Genomic DNA, 19,263 nt, shown 5'->3' with positions numbered 1-19,263 from the left:
AAAATCACGGTTTTAGTAACGCAGTAACGCAGCGTTCCTACGGGAAAGTAACGGTAATCTAATTACAGTTTTTGCAATAGTAATCCCTTACTTTACTCGTTACTTGAAAAAAGTAATCGGATTACAGTAACGTGTTACTGCCCATCTCTGGTTATCTGCTGTGAGGCGTCAGCAGTCAGTGTGTGGATGCCGCTGAGCTAAGTTAAATGTTTAAACGCCCGCAGCCTCAGACACAAAGTCCGGCTTTGTTAGAGGTCAGCAGGGTGACTGAGCTCCACCTCCATACAGTCACCAACACAGGAGGTGACCCGCTGAAGGATGAACCAACGAGCAGGGACGGAAATCTACAGGAGCAAACTCAGGACGGGATGTGTCCTCACTCTGGTCCTTCACTCAAGTTTATATAGATTTTTTGTAAATGAGAGAATTGTTTGTGTATTGTTGATGAAACTAAAGTTCTGTCGCCGAGTCTCCATCAATGTGAAGCATGTTGGCGGGGGACAGGTGCGAACGGTTAAATGTGACGATGAAGGCGTCCAGGTGACTCGTGCTGTGCTCTGATTGGTCGTCCTGCAGGAGAGGAGCGTCCTGCTAAGGAAATGGTTCGAGCTGCTGACGCTGCACAAAGATGAGCTCGCCCAGCTGATCACGTTTGAATGTGTGAGTATGACACATGAACTCACCTGTAGGACACCTGAACATGCAGTACATGTCAGCAACGAGTGAGTACTTGTACTGTAGTACTTTTCAAATAAATACTACTTTAAAATGTTTGTTTGACGAAATAAGAAAACCTCAAGAAGTTTTTGTAAAAGTGTTTATTGTAACAAACACTCATCTTCATCCTGCTGCGTGTCTCTGCGTCTGCGTGCGTGTGTCTCTGCGTCTGCGTGTGTCTCTGCGTCTGCGTGTGTCTCTGCGTCTGCGTGTGTCTCTGCGTCTGCGTGTCTCTGCGTCTGCGTGCGTGTGTTGCAGGGTAAACCGATGCGCGAGTCTCTCGGGGAGATCTCGTACTCCGCCTCCTTCCTCGAGTGGTTTTCTGAGGAGGCGCGGCGAGTTTACGGTGACATTGTGCCATCTCCAGCCAAAGACAGAAAGCTCCTCCTCCTGAAGCAGCCGGTGGGCGTGGCCTCCATCATCACACCGGTGAGCAGCTCGTTAATGAATTGATATCACGTTATCCAAGCTAGAATCGATTTTAATCGATAATCAAACCCACCCCTAATAAATCCATCACATGACGTCCCGCAAAGAATTTGCTTTTGGTCGTTTCCAGTGGAACTTCCCCAGCGCCATGATCACCAGGAAGGTCGGCGCCGCGCTGGCTGCCGGCTGCACGGTGGTGGTTAAACCAGCTGAGGACACTCCACTGTCGGCTCTCGCTCTGGCAGAGGTGAGTACGTCAAACATCTGGATAGGGGTCGGCACTTTGTTTCCTCGTGGGACACACATTGTTGAGTCACTTCCTGTGTTTTGGCGTGTTTTTTTTCCCCCTCAGCTGGCGGAGCAGGCGGGGATCCCGGCAGGGGTGGTCAATGTGGTTCCGTGCTCCAGAGAGTCGACGCCCTCGGTCGGGCAGGTCCTCTGCACAGACCCTCTGGTGGCTAAAATCTCCTTCACTGGATCCACGGCGACCGGGAAGGTCAGAGTGCAGCGCCGCCCGCAGCGCCGCCCGCAGCGCCGCCCGCAGCGCCGCCTGCTGGCTGCGGGTAAGATCCACATAAAAAGCAGAAACTCTTCTTTAAATAAAACTTTGGTTTCAGGTGTTGCTGAAAATGGCCGCTGACACAGTGAAGAAGGTATCCATGGAACTGGGTGGCCACGCCCCCTTCATTGTGTTTGACAGCGCAGACCTTGACAAAGCGGTGGGCGGAGCCATGGCATCCAAGTTCAGGAACTCAGGCCAGGTGAGGGTGTCTCTTGCTGACCTGTTCCACAGGTGAACGCCACCATTGTGCACACTGACGCTTCTTCTTCCTGCAGACGTGCGTGTGCTCGAACCGGTTTCTGGTCCAGAGCGCCGTCTACGACCGCTTCGTGGAAAAGTTGGGGCGAGCTATGGATGCCGAGCTGCGTCTGGGTCACGGCTCGGAGCCCGACACCACGCAGGGGCCGCTCATCAACACCCGCGCCGCAGAGAAGGTAAACGCCGTTTCCACTATTAACCCCGATTGTTTCGTCCCCGTGGCAGAGAAAACCGACTCAGCGTTAGAACATTTATTTCTTTTATTCAATCATCTTCTGAAGAGACGCCTGCACAGCCCAGACGCCAGTTGCAGCATCTCTAACATTAGAATCATAACCTGTGCCTCATATAGGTGTTATTTTGGTACTTTACACGTCACAGTTTCAATACAAACATTGTTATATGGCAAACTTCCTCTTTTCTGTCTGGCTTCCTGTATTTATTAACATGCTGTACAGCTCTACACTTCCTGTTTTCAGCCTGGCTGAGTGCTTAGTTTGTGAGTCTACAAACCTTCATTATTAAAATACATAAAGCAATAAAATAAGGATACTAAGGATATATTAATTACATGACACCACATTACTGCCGACGATAAATGACTGAAGTTTGTTTAAAGACCACACCAGCACGCCGCTGAACGCTGTCTCTGCCTCCCAGGTGCTACATCAGATTTCGGACGCCGTGTCCCGCGGGGCGAAGGTGGTAAAAGGCGGGAAGCGCCTCGATGGCTCCTTCATGGAGCCGACTCTGCTGGCCGACGTCACCGCCGACATGCTGTGCACGAAGGAGGAAACCTTCGGGCCGCTCGTGCCCGTCATCAGGTGAGTCCAGACAGATGATCGAGACGGGATTTGTTGATCTGCGGGTTTAATCCCGGCTAGACGCAGATTCTTGTTTATGGTGAAGCCGTCTGAGCTCGCCTGTGTCTGATCTGCAGGTTTAACACGGAGGAGGAGGCTCTGGCTATTGCTAACGCGACCAGCGTCGGGCTGGCAGGTGAGTCCACCTGCGTGCATGCAGCCGATTGGTTCCTAGACTGCAGATCGCGGGCTGTTCATGCGTCGTCGCAGACGTGTCGGTTTCTGAGAGCAGGACTCAGAGCTGTAAATTAGACTTTAACGTTTGACCCTGTAGAAGAAAGGTTCACGTGGCGGCGCCTCATAGCTCTAACCTCCTCCTTTGTTCTCAGGTTACTTTTACTCACAGGATGTGAGTCAGATCTGGCGGGTGGCGGAGGCGTTGGAGGTGGGGATGGTCAGCATCAATGAGGGGCTGCTGTCCACGCCAGAGGCCACGTTTGGTGGGGTGAAGGAATCCGGCATGGGCCGCGAGGGCTCCAAGTACGGCGTCGACGAGTACCTGGAAGTGAAGTACGTGTGCTTTGGAGGCCTCAAACCGTGAGGAGGAAGAGGAGGCGGTACAAAAGCTGTGACTCGGTGGAGGTGGTCGGATTCTTTTATTAACACGTGATAACTCCTTCAATAAAGTTTGAATTCATGCAGGATCAAAAACGTCCAACCCCGGACTTTGTAAATCACATTTTGAATCAGCTGTCGCTTCTACGCTCACACACTCGGCACCAGCGCGACGCTTAAACTTATCTGAACCCGTCTCAGACTGGTTGGACTGCCCAAACTCACACCAGAAGGAGGCGCTACTCAGTCCGTTTATCTGCCCTGTCTGCTGTGATTGGCTATCAGTGTTAAGGGATTGTAAACTGAAGGGGAGGGGCTAACAAACCGCCACATTGTGATGAAACTTGTTTTTAAAATTATTTTCTGCTTCACCCGCGGCGCAGCGAGTGTCCATAAAGCTTCCAACTCGCATGAATCCTCCTGAATCGTGAAACTTGATTCATTCCTAAAGAAATTGTGCGTGATGAGCGATGCGCCTTTGGAAACGAAGCCGACAGAGCGACAGCCGGCGCCGCATCGAGCCATGAAAACACGAACGGGTGCAAACCTGTTGACTCGGCTCGTCTACATGTGAAACGCTCTCGTAGCAGTTTAATACCTGGATGTTTGTCTGTGACTTTAGCTGATGGGGTCAAAGTTCATGTGTGCGTTTTGTATTCTGACCACATTAAAGACGAGTTTGTGTTACTTCTGTGTTGGTGTGTTTATGTCGGAGGTGTCGGCTCACATCCTTCGTCTCTGATTCACACGCTGCTTCTCGTTAGCCAACAAACGTTGATGAAGTTTAACCCGGCGGACGGCGTCTGTGACCCGGGCTCAAACGAACCACGACCGTGTGATCGGACGCCGTCGTCAGCTGACTCTGCCGTGTTTCCTGGTGAGCGCTCTGTTAGCTAACGAGCTCACAGCTGTGAATCGGGCACGTGGCGGTGGTGCGATGCCTGATGTGTCCCGCCCTCTCGCTCTTCCTCTTACGTCCGAGCAGACGCGCGTCCGTCCTCCAGGTCTCGAGTTCCTTGCGTCCTTTGAAATGGGACATGTTAGCATTCTCTTGAAAACTGGGTAATGTGGTCCCTCATACACATCCCAGAATGCACCATTCTGCGTCTGCGAGAGGTCGGCCGCCCCGTCATCCGAAGGCGTCGCCGTTGCGGGCAGCCATGGTGCTGATGCGGTTCCTGCTGCGGACCGGCCGGTCGCGGCTGAAGATGGTGTCCTGGTCGCTGTCCAGCTCCGACTCGGACATCATGAGGCTGGAGTTGTGCTCCGTGCTGCGGTGCTTGATACCTGCACAGGGGAAAGGTCAGCGGGGGTCATGGTTTAAGTCTCAGTCATTGAATAAAGATGGAGGACGACCTCCCACCGCTCCAGGGAAACGTCTGCTCTAAAGAACAGCGGGACATTCCCAGGAACGTGGGAACAGTCAGGTGCTTTAAAAGAAGGAAGCGGCTTCGCTTTGGTTCATGAAGACGATTCTGCTCTTACCTGAGGTCCCGAGGGTCGCTGAGCTGAGCTCAGTCACATGACCCAAGGTGGGAGTCCTTTAGGAGAACGCATGGATCACCTGGGAAAGGACAAGAGCGATGAACCACACCCTGGTCACGTGATAGCTGCAGAGTGAATCAGCAACCCCGCAGGACCGCCTCCAAGGTGACGACTAACTGAGCCGCAGTGAAACGACTTCATGAACCAACGAGAACGCCGCCGCAGACCGACCCCGACAGCAGGCGGACTATGGCAATGTGACTCACTGAATTTGGGGCGGAGCTCCACCCTCTCCTGCTCGTCCATGTTGTCCAAGATGGTGTATTTGGTTTTCTTCCTCGCTTTGGTCTGTCGTCTCCTGAAAGCAGCAGAGACCAGTTCACGCACAGAAGCACACCTGGGATCAGTCTATCACCTGCAGCGGCGTCCTCACCTCTTACAGCAGCAGATGAACGTCCAGCCGAGCGACAGGATGAGGACGACGAGCACGAAGCTGGTCAGGATGACGTACAGGACCCTCCACTCTGTCAGAGGAGCACAGCCGACAGGTCAGCGGCTCGTACGGAGCTTCACCTGAATGTGTGCTGTGTGATGCGTACAGGTACATTTACAGGTGTGTGCACAGGCTTCACTGCTCGTTTGGAGGCCAGTTTGAATAAAGAGCTCTCCCCCTCCGTGCACTCGGAGACCAGCTTGCCATCAAATCTGGTTCCTGCATTAGTCTCTGCTGCTGTCGGCCTCGTTTACTTTCTTTTATTTGGCTTTTATTGATATCTAATTTTATTCTATAGTTCCAATGTACAGCACTCAGCTGGGGTTGTTTTAAAGGGTTTTATAAATAAAGGTGATGATGAATCAGTGACGACACTAACACGCACAGTTACCAGGCAGAAAAGTCCCGCGGCGCTCATGTTTAACATCAGCATCGCTTTCACAGCGGAACAAAGAAATTCGCTGCAGTTACATTAATAATATGCGCATCTGCTGCAAAGCTGCAGCTGCGCGTGTAAGTCGACAGCCGCAATAAAGAAGAACAACAACAGGACCCAGTTCTTTCTGTTTTAAGCCAGCGAGGCGTGATTGGGGACGCTGCTCACAGGCCCCGCCCCAGCTCTGCAGTCAGAAACGGGCTGACTGCAGCCAGTAAGACAGAAAAGTATGAAACTCACTACATGATGTTTCATCTCCGTTCACAAGTTTCTGGACTTTGAGACTGAACTTTGTTTCACATCCTGTTCAACTTGCTGCTGCAGACGAACGAAGCAGTCGAGGGACAAACGTCACAAGTTTGTGTGAAAATTGTTTAAACAGAAACGACTGAAGGATTCGTTGTGAACGAGTTTGTAATGTAAATAAAGTTTTCTGTCGTTTCTCGCCGTCACGTGAGGAATGACCCGCTGCTGTGACCGAAGACTACAAATCATACTTTACCACAGTTGCTCTCTCCGTCGCCAAGGTAACGACGAATCAGGTTCTCGGTCCAGAAGGGGTCGCAGGCACACTGCTTGGTGATTGGATCGCACTGACCACGCCCCGAACAGCTGAGCAGACACACTGAGGGAAAAACGAGCGCGTTAAACACAGACAAACGCCCCGCCCCTTTCTGAGATGTCACAGGTGAGCCGTGCCCTGGCTGGACTCACAGACTGTGTCCACCCTCAGGACTCTGAACAACAGGTAGTCGCTTTTCTCGAAGAGCAGCTGGCTGCGCAGCACGCCGACCAATCGGGAGGCAGAGAGGGGCCCCGAGGCGCCATGCACGGAGAACCGCAACACGGTGCTGCAAGCAGAGATAACATCACAGGTTATGGCGAGCCGGCACGTGGAGGGGCAAGTCCGCGGTGCGTGCAGGTACCTGATGTGGGAGTGTCCCTGCAGCGCTCGCACGTGGAGGTCGCTGTCAAGGACGTGGATCAGAGCGGCGAGCTGTCGGACCACCGTGTCTCTCTGAGCCACGCTCACCTGAGACACCGACACCAGCATCTCCAGCTCCACCTGCTCACCGCCGCCGGGCTCTGCAGACACGTGGGACAACACATCTATGTTGGCGCAAGCCTGCGTAACACAAAACGGGACGAACGGCGAGCTTCCAGCCTCACCTGGTCGCACCTCCACAGTGGCCGTGGCGGAGCCGGAGTGCCCCTGCGCGTTGGTCACCTTCAGCTGGAACAGGTAGGTGCCTTCGACCAGGTTGGCGAGGTAGAGCGAGGGCTGAGTATCCGAGCCGTACAGTACGTCCTGGAACCAGCAAAGGTCAAAGGTCACTCCGTCACACACACAGTGTGAGGTCGATGAGCCGCCACTGATTTAAACTGTAGTTTAGTTTCCCGCGGGTCACCTGCGCTCGTTAATAAAGTTTGATTTGAAGCGTCGCAGCGCTGGTCGGAACTCACCCCGGCAGCAGGACTCTGGCTGTCCCGGGTCCACAGGAAGTGCACCACGGTCTGATCGGCGTTGGTCACCGAACCTCTGAGGACCAGAGAGTTGTTGGGCAGAGTGAGCGAGTGGCTGCCGCTGGCGTGGGCGACCGGAAGAAAACTACCGGCTGGAGTTTGGAGGAAGCAGACGACCTTAGATTAGCGTGTTTGTGATTTAAACGAGTCTGACAGGAAGAGCTCCGCCTTCCACAAATAACACCGAGTCGCTCACCTTCTGGGACTTTGACAGTCAGCGAGGCGCTGTCTGTCGCCCCCTCCTGGTCAGATACGGTCAGTCTGAAGGTGTAGCGCCCCGCCCGAACCCCCGAGGCTGTGGCGACGGGCTGATCTGCGTCGTCCAGCCTCAGCCCGGGAGGCCCGCTGGAAAACACGAAACCCGACCGAACAAATTTGATCTTTCAGTCACAGGAACACGAAAAAGGCTCCAGACTTACCTGACCGCCTCCCAGCGGTAGCTGACGATGCCGCTGTCGTCACTGCTGCCGCTGCCGTTGAGCAGCAAGCTGCTCACCGGGAGAGACAGGCTCCTGTCGGGGCCCACGACGGCCACCGGACCGCGGTTTGACCCTCCAACCTGTGACACCGACGCTGAAGCTGGAAAAGCGAGACGAGGTTTAAAGAGTCGGTGTGAAGCCACAGAAAGCATTAAACCCGTCGAGTTTACCTGCTGACTCAGTCGCCGTCGTAGGGTTAAAGCTGGCTGCTGACAAGGTCGGGGTAGTAAGGTCAGAGGTCACAGTCAGGTGGGTGGTGGAAGGTGGAGTTCCGGCTGCAGACTGAAGCATCTTCACAGCGTCTGTGCGAGAAATGAAGGTTAAATTCTTCCTTTCATTTACCTGCTTCCTCACCTGGTCTCTCTGAGGTCACCTGTTTGTCTTTAAACTGAACTTTGACCTTCACACTGTCTCAGGTGAACACCACCCACTTACTAAAATGAGTCACCTCCAACCACCACAAAGTTTCTCCTGGGCAGTAACTACACTCCTACACGTGACAGTCTCTGGTTTAACATGAACCATCTACAGTGACCAGCAGGGGGCGACTCCACTGCCTGACATGAACTCAATAACCTGTTTTTCCTTAAAAAAAGACTAAATAAAAATATTAAAAAAGATCAAATGTTGATCTAAACAAACATTTTTTAGTCATAAACTCACCTGACGTGGGTCTGCTGGTAGGTTCAGGAGCAGCTGGAGTGGCGGGTTTCACTGTGGTCGCCTCTACGGGGTTTCCAAGAGACACCAGCAGGGGTGGAGCTGCATGTGGAGGACAAGTTACTGCTCCACTGGTCAGAGGGACAGGACCTGTGAGGCTCTTCAGACACGTTTGCTAAAGTTTATCTTTAAAACAATGAACTGGAGTGAACCTGCGACCTGACGGAGGTGTGCTGACCTGACCTGACGGAGGTGCTTACCTGGGTTTGCTGTGGGGCTGCTGGAGGTGTGGGCTGGCTCTGAGCTGGTCTCCGGTGTCAGGGGTGGAGAGGTGGAGCTGCTCTGCGTCTGTAGGGAGAACAATGACAGGCTGCAGACTGGTCTCCATGGAGACAGTTATCATATGAGCTCACGCTCTGAACTCACTGATTCCTGTGGCGCCACCTCCGTCGGTCTCTTGGCCCCACCCTCCTCTCCCTGGCGCACGCCCGGGGCCGCGCTGCTCTCTGTCGGCCTCCTCTCTGGACCATCCTCAGCCTCTGATTGATTGAAGCTGCCCCCCCCTTTCAAAGGTGGCTGATTGGTCTCCTGTTCTGGGCTGGCTCCACCCCTCTCCTCCTGGCTGTCCTCTGAGTACTCGACATCCAGCATCCCGGGGTCTGGGAAGCCTCGATGTGGCGTGTCGAACAGGGAGAGATCTTTCAGGGCCTCCAAGTCGCCGGGCGCCTCAGACGAGCGTGAGAGGGGCCTCCAGCGCCCACCGTAGGGCTCCCCCCTCACCAGGGACTGAAGCACCAGTGTCTGCGGGGACGGGCGTCGCAGGAAGGCGAGGAACGAGTCGGCGCCAGGCGTCTGCCGGGGCTGGCAGTTCTCCCTCTGCTGGCAGCTCAGCACGTAGCAGCGGCCCTCGAACAGCCACGCCAAGTCGTAGCCGGGCAGGTCGCAGCACGCCGCCACGCACTGCGGCAGGGACGACACGCTGGGCACCCGCAGAATACCGCTGCTCTCGACCACGGGAGACACCACGGCCTCGGAGAAGGTCGCCCCCTGCCAGCACTGAGATGCCACTGCAGCTGCAAGAGAAACGGGTTTAATAAGATGCATGCGAAGAGAGACAGCTTTACATTTTTCCTGATGAACTGCGGGCGTCCGCTTGCTGCAGAGACACCCGCAGCCTGCAGACGTCTGAGCTTTATACTGCAAAGGGCAGTATAAAGGCAGCTCAGCGTCACTGCACTGCATAAGCTACCATAAATGATGCTCCGCCCTCACAGATTAAGATGAAGTCAGCTTCTTTAAAAGTCTGATCGTCTGAGGGGAAACACCACGGAGCCTGCTGCCCTTCTCTTTGTGTCTTTGCTGCACACTTATAATTGATCCTTTAGTTTTCCTCCATCACCAGAATAAGATTACAGGCTGGCAAGTTCAACATTTCAGTTCAAATAAACGGATTAAAGTGTGTTAAACACAGTGTTGGTGAGTAACAGAGTACATGTGCCGCCGTTACGTATTTGAAATACAGAATATGAGTAACTGTATTCCATTACAGTTACCGTTTAAAAAGGTGGTATTCAGAATACAGTTACTTTGTTGAAATAAATGGATTACACGGCGGTACTTTCCTGTTTCATATGTTCGGCTCTGCTCTCTCTGTTTTTGGTTTCCACGCCGATGGAAACCAAAACCAAACACGCATTAAGAAGCTCTAAGCATGTAAATATAATAATAACCACTGCAGCCAAACAGAGCGCCTGACGAGCCCAGCTGTGAGTAAGCTGTTAAGACTCGACTGTACGCTGTGTTCCTGTTTTCCTCTGAAACAATAAGTTCTGTTGCAGCAGCCTTTCGACGCCTCTCTCTGTCTCTCGCTAGCAAAGTGAAGCTAGTTTTCAGCTACGAGCCCGACACGAACCCGACGTATCAGCCAGAGGTCCCTTTACTACGGTTCGGAGCCGCGGACCTGTTTTATATACGCGAGGAATAGTTTCTATACGAGATCGCTGCAAAAAGTGCAGCCTTACCTAATGTCCACCTACTGTTACTCATTCATATTAAGATTTAAACATCTGGTTGGTGTTGGTGTGGAGAGTAACCTTCAGTAATAGTAATAAATCACACAGCAGTAGGACATTCATGTAGTTGTAAACAGCATGATAATATATTAAGTAATCCAAAGTATTCAGAATACACTACTGTCATTGAGTAACGTAACGGAATACGTTACAGAATACATTTTGGGGCATGTAATCTGTAATCTGTAGTGGAATACATGTTAAAAGTAACCTTCCCAACACTGGTTAAACAGTCCTGGGTATGACACGTTTTAATCCATGCTGACATTTTTGACACGTCCACATTTCTGAATGGTTTTACCTTCCACCGCGTGGATCAGTAGCAGAAGCATGTTTTCCCACATGGTTGGTCCGTCAGCCTGAAACGATCGATCACAGCAGGTTAAAAAAATCATCGCTGCTCCTCACACACCTGACAGCAGTGACGTGGTCCTCCCTGCACGGTTTCAGCACCGTCACGGTGGACAACGCCACCTGGAGCCCCGCCCAGCAGCACGAAGCAGCCACGCTGTCACTGAAAACAAAGCTTCGGCCCCGCGAGGCCAAAAAACCCAATTTGATATTAAAAAAATCTCCCCATGAAGCAAACACGTGCTTGTTTATCAGGAGCTAAAAGCGCAAAAATCCATTCCAGGCATCGCTCTGGCTGTTCCACGCTCCTCAGGGTACCATTCAGAAAATGACTAGTTTATATTTCATTATTTATAAGTAAATATTCATAAAAGATTAAGCTTCATTCATAAAAATTGAAGGGCCCAAATTAGTCATCCTTTAATTCGGCAAAGGTTTAGGCCAGTAAACCCGAAACCTTGCGCTAAAACATCAAACTCCGTGAGGCCGTTTGAGGGAAACCTGATAAACAGGACGAGGCAGGGAAAAAGCACCACCACTTATAAACGAGCCGAATCGCAGCACGTAGTGAAAGAAAGCTGAATTCACGTTAGTCATCTGATTTTTTTGTTCTGCTGAATAAAAATCTTTAATTTTGCAGATTTTTAAATGTAGTTCTGCATGATGAAGGCTAACAGCGCAGATTACGATGAGAATCCAACACCTGCCGTCGCAGGTCGCTGTTTTTAACATTTACAGCTCCAAGACAAAAGCAGACGTCTCAGTGTTCGCACGTTTCACCGATTACACCGTCCTCGCGCCGTTTGCGGGTTTTTATTATGGAACCCGCAAACGGCGCGCGGGTTATTAACCTGGATGTAACGCACCTGACTCCTGCGGCGCTCCGGGCCTCCCAGCAGGCCTCTCGGCTCCTCAGTGCTCCTCCCGGCCGGACCCCGTCAGCCCCGCGGGCCTCATACTGGACTCAGCGCTGGGGGTTCAACCACAAAGATTTACCTGCTCACACTGCGATGCTGAGAAAGCACGAGCGCCGTACGTCCGAGAAAATCACACGCATACACATCCGGTCATACCTTTCAAAATAAAGCCGACAAATCCTAGTGTTTGAAATGAAACCGTTATATCAGCACCATGTCAGGGGAAATGAACAGGGAGCGAGCATACACTGGACGTTTTTTTGTGGATATCTGGATATCATGTAACGCAATTTTAACACATTTATCTTTGTTTGAAAAGTTTTGTCCTTTACTGGAAATTTCAAAACCCAACTATGCTTTTATTTTGTCGGGAATACTGTGCGAGTTCCGTTGCGGATTAAATGAACTGCATTCATTTGCCCCTTGCCCTCCATTGTGTGCCTTTATTTTCTCTCCTGTGTGTTATTTATTCCTGCACAGTTGGCTTGGAGCAAAATGACAATAAAAATAAAATAAATTCTATTCTGTTCTATTCTGAAATTGTATTAAGGCTGAAAGTTGGCATTTGGGGCGTGGCCTCTTTGACTGACAGGCGGCGGCTCCATCCGCTAGCTTCACCTGCACTCTGAGCTTTTGACTTTTTAATAACGTCATGTGACGATGCTGGGAGGTTACGGACGTCGGAGCTCCAGTTCAAAGAGAGATTCGCTAAAATGCTAACGTGGAAGTTTCACAACGGTCGAAGTCCAGCAGCCCGCACCAAAATAATCATAAATTTAATGTATTTGCAAACTCTGCTCACTTTTATTTGTTTTCTTAAAAAACATTTACAACTGAAATCACGAGCATTTATAAATTACAACAGCAAACACAATATCAGTTTAAATGCGCCCGCCTGAGCCGGCTCTAACCACAGGCGGTCAGCTGGCTGGTTACAGACTCAAACGAGTTTAACCACAGCCTGAAGTTCACGCCTGGCTCCGGGGCGCTCGGCTGCAGCAGGAACTATTTCACTGATGAAGCTATCGTCAGCGTGAGCGTGCTTTAGTCTCATAACACGTTACAGTGCCCCCTCAAACCAAAAACTCACATTTATTCAGCCATCTGCCCCCCGCATGCTTCTGCAAGCTGTCCATTCAGAGGAAAGCTGGCATCTTAAGAGACAGTAGCCAAAGCAGAGGGTGACTGAGGGGCTGAGCCCTGACACAGGAGGATTATTTTGAACTGTGAATCATGCAAAGCTGCTCCATGACACTAAAAATATGAAGCTGGAAATATCAGTGAGAAGTTGCCGGTTTGATTCCTGCTGCTGCTGAGACGCCCTAGAGCAAACTGTTAGCTTTGTGGGTCAGCTGACAGACCAGACGTGAACGGGCATCAGGTCACAAACTGAGCATCTGGTTCAGGACAATCACACACGACCCAACAAAAACATCAGCCGTGCAGCAGACGTGGCCTCAAAAGGAAATATGAAGTTTTTTGTTTTTTAATATTTAAAAAAAACTAACAAAAGATCTGCAGAGGCTCCACCCACTGCTTATCTGAACAACCAATGAGCTCTCAGATCAGGTAAGGTGTGTTACCCAGAATGCCGTGGGCACAGTGATGCGGCACTCCTGACTGCTGCTGCTCAAAATAAGCAGGGGTGCTATTTTTGACAGAAACCACACCAAGCTACTCTGAGCAGAGAACAGGAAGTCAGAAACAAGCCACATTTCAAAATAAAAGACCCCATGCAAGGCTAAATGCTCCAGGTATAACTAGAAGATCCTCAGAGACGTGACGGAGCAAGTCAGGATTCAAATCATCTGGACCTGCGGATTCCTCGGTCAGGCCTGAACTGTCTAGGGTAGCTGCTGGTGCTCGCAGGGCGGACAGGAAGGAGAAGGCGACGCCTTCAAGGGGAACTTGTCTGTAAATTGGATCGTTTATTTCCTCTGACCTCGCTTGTCCCAAACCAGACGCTCTGAGCTGAAACCAGCGAAGCTTCCGAGCATCAACACATGACAGCGTGCATTAAATCCGTCCTCTTTCCTCTTCAGCCTTAACGCTGAGTCGCTGAGCTCCATCAAAAAGCTCTGCTCTGCATTCTGCCGCTGAAACAACCTGTTTATTACACCCTCTGCTTTATTAGAGCCATAAATATCTACACTTTGTTATAATACAGATTTCACATCACACAGCACTTCCCGAATGAGTGCGTCGGGCCTCCAGGTGAGTCTCCAGGTCCAAACAGAGGGGAACTTCCTGTACTGCCATCTGGATTCTAACAGGAAATAGTTCGAGCTTCATCGTGGAAGTCAGGCAGCGGGCGGTGGATGAGAGGATTACAGCCGTGTGTGGGGGAGGTTACTCTACTCGTTATGATCGGTGATCTTTGTCGCCGGTCGGATTTTACAGGTGACCGCTGTTGTACTTAGCTTGCTAACTCGCTCTCCGAGACTTTCACTCCGCCTCCGTGGAAGCTCGTGTCAGGTCACCTGCTTCAGTCGTGCTTCGCTGATGTGCACCAGCACCACAAAGCTGCAGAGGGAATCCAGCGGTGACTGGAGGATGTGAGAGGTTTGGGTTTTTTGCCATTTCCTGTGTCCTAACCTTGGCCTCTGTGGTCACATGGAAAGACTCAAACTGCAGCTTCATTGTGACGGGCCGACCATCTTCTGGACGACTCCCAGCACAACGAGTCGTTCAAAAACACTAATAAAAAACGTCTGAAAGTCCTTCTCGACCACGCTTTAAAAACAAACTGTGAGGCTCGCCCGTGACCATGCAGTGCATCTTTAAATCAGGCAGCCCGGTCCGAGCTTCTAACCAGCCCTCGCCTTCGACGCTGCACCAATCACGGCTCAGAATGCTGCTGAGAGAAGTGCGTTCCTTTTGTCTCCTGCTGCCGGATCTACTTTCAGGATCGTTGATGGAGCCGTAGAGCGTCTGGATTCACACCGACGAGGCAAAAGAAGGACAGGACAGGAAGGAGTGCGGCACTCCGACCTCCACCTGGAGGCAGCAGAGAGGTGAAGAACACGAGCAGGTGAAGGCAGCGGGGATCCGAGGGCTCGCCATTTTCCCTTCGCAGGGATGAACGAGCGCGGGGGACGTCACCAGGACCCGTTTCAGCATTCGAGAGGCGGGTGGAAGCTGCGTCTGCAGTCGATGGCCTTCGGGCTGGGAGGCTGTGCTCGCTTCTTCCGCAGCTCCTCCCGACCCAGAGTACCGCTGAGCCGAGAGTACGCCGTCTTGTACTTCTTATCGAACGCCGCTGTAAGAGAGAGGAGGAGGAGTTACCATCGAACAGCTGACCTCAAAGATGTCGAAGGTTAAAATCTGCGAGTCTGTGACTGAACTACAGACCACACCCATGTAAAGGAACAGCCGTCAAAGTCGTGTGCTTCCTGATTTAACACTGTTTGACCAGTTACTCTGTTCTGCTGGGAGCAGTCTCCACGCAGCATGAACACGTCTGCTGACGGTGCCGTGAGGAGCTCAGCAGTCATACTGCAGAGTGACACGACAGGAGGATGGACCTGAGCGATCTTCAGGCCTGCAGGGCCTCACGGTTTGGCTCTTACTCCCCGAGTGTCTTAAAGACATAAAGGCCCAGACGGCCGCTAACTTTCTGCTTCTTAACTCAGATCAAACTGAGGTTATTGTACTCTTGTTGCTTTTTCTATTATTGTACGATCTACTGTACAATATAAAGCGCCTTGAGGCGACTGTTGTTGTGATTTGGCGCTGTATGAATAAAGTTAAATTGATTGTGTGGCGATCATCTGAAACCAGGCTCCACCTCCTGATGACGTGTTAGGAGATTAAATGGTGGACTCCAAGAGTTCGCACCATCAATTTAGTGATGGGTGGGTGGATGCATGTATTGGTGGATGGATGAGTGGATTGGGTGGATGGACGGGCGGGCAGCCTCGACCTTTGACCTCCAAAATCTAAACATTTCTTCCTTTGGTCCATGTCTGCAATTTATTCACAGACATCAGCTTCACAGGAAACGCCCACAAACACGAATGCAGAACATACTAATAATAATACTGCTAGCTGCTAGCCTGTGGCGTGTTCTTACCGACGTGATCTTTGCCCATGGCTGCCAGCGTGAGGAAGAGGAACTCTCTGTACAGACTCCTGCCAGACAGAAAACACAAAATTCACATCTCATCGCATCAAAGTAAAACCTCAGCTGAACGTTTTTCAGGTCGTCTCGCTGCTGCCCGTCTCCGTTTCACAAACTTCTGCGCCTGCCGGCTCACCTCTGGATCCTGGGGGTTCCCGGCTGTTTGGCCAGCGTGTCCAGGAAGAGCGTGACGGCCTTGTGCACCTCATTCATGCCCACCCACCGCAGCACCTCCTCCAGGAAGGACAGGGTGAACGGGTGGTTGTGCCTCCGCCAGCTGTAGCTTCTCATCAGGACGCCACCTGTTGGAAGGAAAGAAGGATGGCGGCTTAAATGCTTAGATGTTAAAAAGTCAACAACTCAACAATAAACGTGTGTTCATCTCACTGTGGATCCTCCAGAGGACGTAGAGGGGGGGCCACTGGTCTGTGTCGGGGGTCAGGGTGTCCCACAGGAGTCTCACTCTCACTGCCGAGTTCTCCGACTGGGAAACACAAACGACGAGAGTCAGCCAGGCGTCATCTAACCGATAACATGGCTGCTGTGAGGTCACCGCGGCGTGAGCTCAGGTTTTATTGGGATGTCACTGATTAGCAGGTGTCCTGTACAGTCTGTCGATGCAGACAAAAAAGCCGCGCTGCTGGTGGACGTGATGCCAAAGTGCAGGCTTCAAATTCAACATCGAACCCCAGCCGGCACAGCACCGAGCCGACCCCACATTCACCACAGTCGACCTCATTTTGCCCTTTTTGTTTTTCTCTCCTGTTGGACACGCCCATCTGGCTGCCATAACTTCGCCTAACTGTGTTACCTGTGTGAACTGGCTGACCAGCGGTGAGGCTCGGACCAGCTGCAGCAGGTTGTTGGGCAGGCCGAGGCGCTGGAAGTACCACACCAGGTTCCAGAAGATGATGGAGTGGTTGTCAAGGAACTGAGGCTGGGCCAGGACCGCCTCGCCTTCGTTCTCCAGCAGACTCTCCAGCTCCTTCCTCAGAACCAGAGGGCTCAGGTAGGCCACGGTCACCTGGGGAACGCCGCCCACTGACGAACCCTGATGGAGGGGGTGGAGTCTGTGAGTGAGACGTCCGGTGAGGATGATGTGTGAGAGAAACGGCTTTGCGGAGCATTACCGTGGTGGTCCTGCTGGTCTCGGAGTAGCTGCTGGTCTCGGAGCTGGAGTCCTCGCTCAGCCCGTTACACTGGGGTCGCAGGGACGCCTCGTGACCACTGGGGGGCCTCACGGCACTCTCCACCTCGTCCTCCAGGTTCCAGTTGCAGCGGTCCGCACTGACAAGGCAAAGAAAAGTCAGCTCCGGAAAAGAAACACCTGTCAATGCGGCATAAACGATCTATGCTTCTGGAGTTTGACCACCAGCAGCCGTCCGTCCTGCAGGAACACCTCTGGTTACCTTAGGCCACAGCAACGTGCTAAACCAGCTGTACCTGCTGACGGGTCCAAGGTCACAGATCTCGGCGTTCAGGAAGGGAACAAAGGAGGAGCCGCAGAACGGGCAGGAGGAGTTCAGGTTGGAGTCGTCCGATGTCCAGCCCGCCATGATCTCCTCGTCGTAAACCAGCGAGTTGCAGCTACGACAAAGCGAGCAGCTGGACATCAACACCTGGACACACGGGGGGAGGGGCTCAGGTTAACCGACGGGACCAGTCCAGTTGCTGCAGCGTTCCTAAACACGCTCCATTTACCTCTATTCCCACCCCCTCCTGATTGGCGTCCCAGGACCGGCGTAGAGGATACGCAGGACTCGGCACATCCATCAAGTCGAGGTCGCTTCCTACAGACAGCGAGCTCTGAGAAGACAGGAAGTAGATTAGTGACAGAGAGAATGTGTGCAGACGATGCTCACGAACCAACACAGACTTCCATCAACAGCAGCAAACAGCTGCAGGCTCACATCACACACCTCCGAGCAACGATCTGACACGAGCAAACGCGAAGACGCCGCCGTTACCTCTGACGTGGCGTTGACCAGCTTCTCCTTTGCTTTCAGGAGAGTTTCGGCCACTTGACCTTTCCTCGACGGCCTCTGGTCCGACACTCTTCGTCCAATCACTCCTCCTCCTGCTCCCCCCCCTCCTCCCAGGCGCCGGTCGCCCACGCTGGCGGCTCGTCGCACGGACACTCGGTGTTTGGTCGGCGTGAGGAGTTGCTGCAGTTTGCCCGCCAGTCCTCCTCGGCTCGGGGAGGAGACGTTGTTGTAGTTCTCATCGACAGCTTTGTTCCTGCCGGCCGAGCCCTGCACGTCGGCAGGTCTGAGGATCAAACACGCACACGGGTGAAGAAACGTCCAATCAGAGGCCAGAATCGATGTCAGACAGGTGAAGGTGAAACTGACCGTCTGTCTGCCTCAGCGGGCAAGTCCAGCTCTGAGTCGGCCGACTCCACGCACTCTTTGTAGAAGCTGGAGAGGCAGACCTGACTCCGCTGAACCAGAGCTCCACCGGAGGGCGCTGGAGGCGGCGTGGACGTGTCCCGCCGTCCCAGCGGGGGTTTACGGGAGACGGCGTCTGCGCAGCCATTGGCCCCCGCCTCACGGAGGACGGACTTCTTACCCGGTTTGACCTCTGTGGGGCAGAAAGGAGAATTAGTGAGACGATGATGTCACAGAGGAAGAGGAGGACGCGGCGAAGCTGAGCAGGCCGCCTCTTACTGTCGCTCGCCATCTTCATGCTGCTCAGACTGTTGCTCTTCACCAGCGGGCCAGTCAGAGACTCGTGACTCGAGCTTTCACTCAGACCGCTCCAACTGGACTGACGAATCAGAGAGGAGTGGGGGCGGGGCCTTCGGTCAAACTCCGCCGCCGTTTCTGTAACCAAACGTATAAATGAAAGGTCAGGGCTACTTTCTGCGTAATGGTGGGGTCATCCATCAACGCTCCCCGCCGTCTGAAAATTAAAAGCATAAACTTAAAGATGTCTGACCTCCACGCGAACCCACGGAGCCGCTCTTCTGCCGCCGTTTGATTGGCTGTCTGAACTGGGCCACAGCCAGCAGGACGTTCCTCAGCTTGGCCCAGCGGAGACGCCCGCCCTGATTGGTCGACGGCCACTTGCTCTCCAGCACCGCCTGAGGAGAGAGAACGGCGTCAGCGAGGACGTTCAGAGTTCACGCCGTAACATCAGGAAAACACCTGAACAGGTGACGCGCACCGTCCTCGCCACGTCACTGTGTGTCTGTGTTGTGTGACCTTGTTGTAGTATCCGTAGGTGATGGTGTTCGGTGTGATTCCCGCCTTCTTCATCTCCAGCAGGACTCTGACGGCGAGGACTGGCTGCCCAAACTGACCACACAGCTGCATCAGGATCCGGTAACACACCTGCGCGCGC

The 19,263-nt window shown here is 52.7% G+C and overlaps 3 protein-coding genes across 3 annotated transcripts in view; 1 reads left to right on the top strand and 2 right to left on the bottom strand.

The window, feature by feature from the left end:
* The window catches only part of aldh5a1 (aldehyde dehydrogenase 5 family, member A1 (succinate-semialdehyde dehydrogenase)), a 6,558-nt gene extending 2,487 nt beyond the window's left edge, over positions 1 to 4,071 (top strand). The window contains exons 2-10 of the mRNA XM_005744134.1: positions 577 to 660; positions 976 to 1,146; positions 1,277 to 1,393; positions 1,499 to 1,642; positions 1,764 to 1,907; positions 1,984 to 2,142; positions 2,627 to 2,790; positions 2,907 to 2,965; positions 3,159 to 4,071. Of these exons, the coding sequence (XP_005744191.1) occupies positions 577 to 660; positions 976 to 1,146; positions 1,277 to 1,393; positions 1,499 to 1,642; positions 1,764 to 1,907; positions 1,984 to 2,142; positions 2,627 to 2,790; positions 2,907 to 2,965; positions 3,159 to 3,370 (1,254 nt within the window). The 3' untranslated portion in view covers positions 3,371 to 4,071. The remainder of the gene's footprint in view (positions 1 to 576; positions 661 to 975; positions 1,147 to 1,276; positions 1,394 to 1,498; positions 1,643 to 1,763; positions 1,908 to 1,983; positions 2,143 to 2,626; positions 2,791 to 2,906; positions 2,966 to 3,158) is intronic.
* Positions 4,072 to 4,150: 79 nt separating this feature from the next.
* Positions 4,151 to 11,968, bottom strand: kiaa0319 (KIAA0319 ortholog). The gene is made up of 16 exons (XM_005744137.2): positions 11,751 to 11,968; positions 10,835 to 10,892; positions 8,888 to 9,534; positions 8,722 to 8,809; positions 8,465 to 8,563; positions 7,972 to 8,103; positions 7,742 to 7,901; positions 7,519 to 7,667; positions 7,263 to 7,414; positions 6,969 to 7,107; positions 6,725 to 6,884; positions 6,513 to 6,649; positions 6,301 to 6,423; positions 5,303 to 5,393; positions 5,136 to 5,227; positions 4,151 to 4,671 (listed from the first exon to the last, which is right to left on the bottom strand). Exons 2-16 carry the CDS (start codon positions 10,875 to 10,877, stop codon positions 4,514 to 4,516), a joined length of 2,370 nt encoding a protein of 789 aa, XP_005744194.1. The 5' UTR covers positions 10,878 to 10,892; positions 11,751 to 11,968; the 3' UTR covers positions 4,151 to 4,513.
* A 613-nt stretch (positions 11,969 to 12,581) lies between these two features.
* The window catches only part of dennd4b (DENN/MADD domain containing 4B), a 17,373-nt gene continuing 10,691 nt past the window's right edge, over positions 12,582 to 19,263 (bottom strand). The window contains exons 16-28 of the mRNA XM_013913600.1: positions 19,125 to 19,259; positions 18,859 to 19,003; positions 18,588 to 18,743; positions 18,273 to 18,501; positions 17,889 to 18,189; positions 17,623 to 17,727; positions 17,365 to 17,540; positions 17,052 to 17,208; positions 16,733 to 16,972; positions 16,309 to 16,405; positions 16,058 to 16,223; positions 15,874 to 15,932; positions 12,582 to 15,060 (exon numbers count right to left, since the gene is read on the bottom strand). Of these exons, the coding sequence (XP_013769054.1) occupies positions 14,915 to 15,060; positions 15,874 to 15,932; positions 16,058 to 16,223; positions 16,309 to 16,405; positions 16,733 to 16,972; positions 17,052 to 17,208; positions 17,365 to 17,540; positions 17,623 to 17,727; positions 17,889 to 18,189; positions 18,273 to 18,501; positions 18,588 to 18,743; positions 18,859 to 19,003; positions 19,125 to 19,259 (2,112 nt within the window). The 3' untranslated portion in view covers positions 12,582 to 14,914. The remainder of the gene's footprint in view (positions 15,061 to 15,873; positions 15,933 to 16,057; positions 16,224 to 16,308; positions 16,406 to 16,732; positions 16,973 to 17,051; positions 17,209 to 17,364; positions 17,541 to 17,622; positions 17,728 to 17,888; positions 18,190 to 18,272; positions 18,502 to 18,587; positions 18,744 to 18,858; positions 19,004 to 19,124; positions 19,260 to 19,263) is intronic.

This window comes from Pundamilia nyererei, unplaced genomic scaffold (assembly GCF_000239375.1).
Source record: "Pundamilia nyererei isolate P.nyererei 1_Seehausen unplaced genomic scaffold, PunNye1.0 scaffold00139, whole genome shotgun sequence".
Taxonomy (NCBI): domain Eukaryota; kingdom Metazoa; phylum Chordata; class Actinopteri; order Cichliformes; family Cichlidae; genus Pundamilia; species Pundamilia nyererei.
This window is presented reverse-complemented; position numbering and strand designations above follow the sequence as displayed.

Bases quoted from the DNA above. Each gene is read 5' to 3' on its own strand.
- kiaa0319 (XM_005744137.2), bottom strand. From the start codon at position 10,877: ATGTGGGAAAACATGCTTCTGCTACTGATCCACGCGGTGGAAG. The intron at 7,902-7,971 runs GTAAACTCGACG...TCGCTTTTCCAG, and splicing joins GACGGCGACTGAGTCAGCAG to CTTCAGCGTCGGTGTCACAG. The intron at 5,228-5,302 runs GTGAGGACGCCG...TGCTGCTTTCAG, and splicing joins TTCATCTGCTGCTGTAAGAG to GAGACGACAGACCAAAGCGA.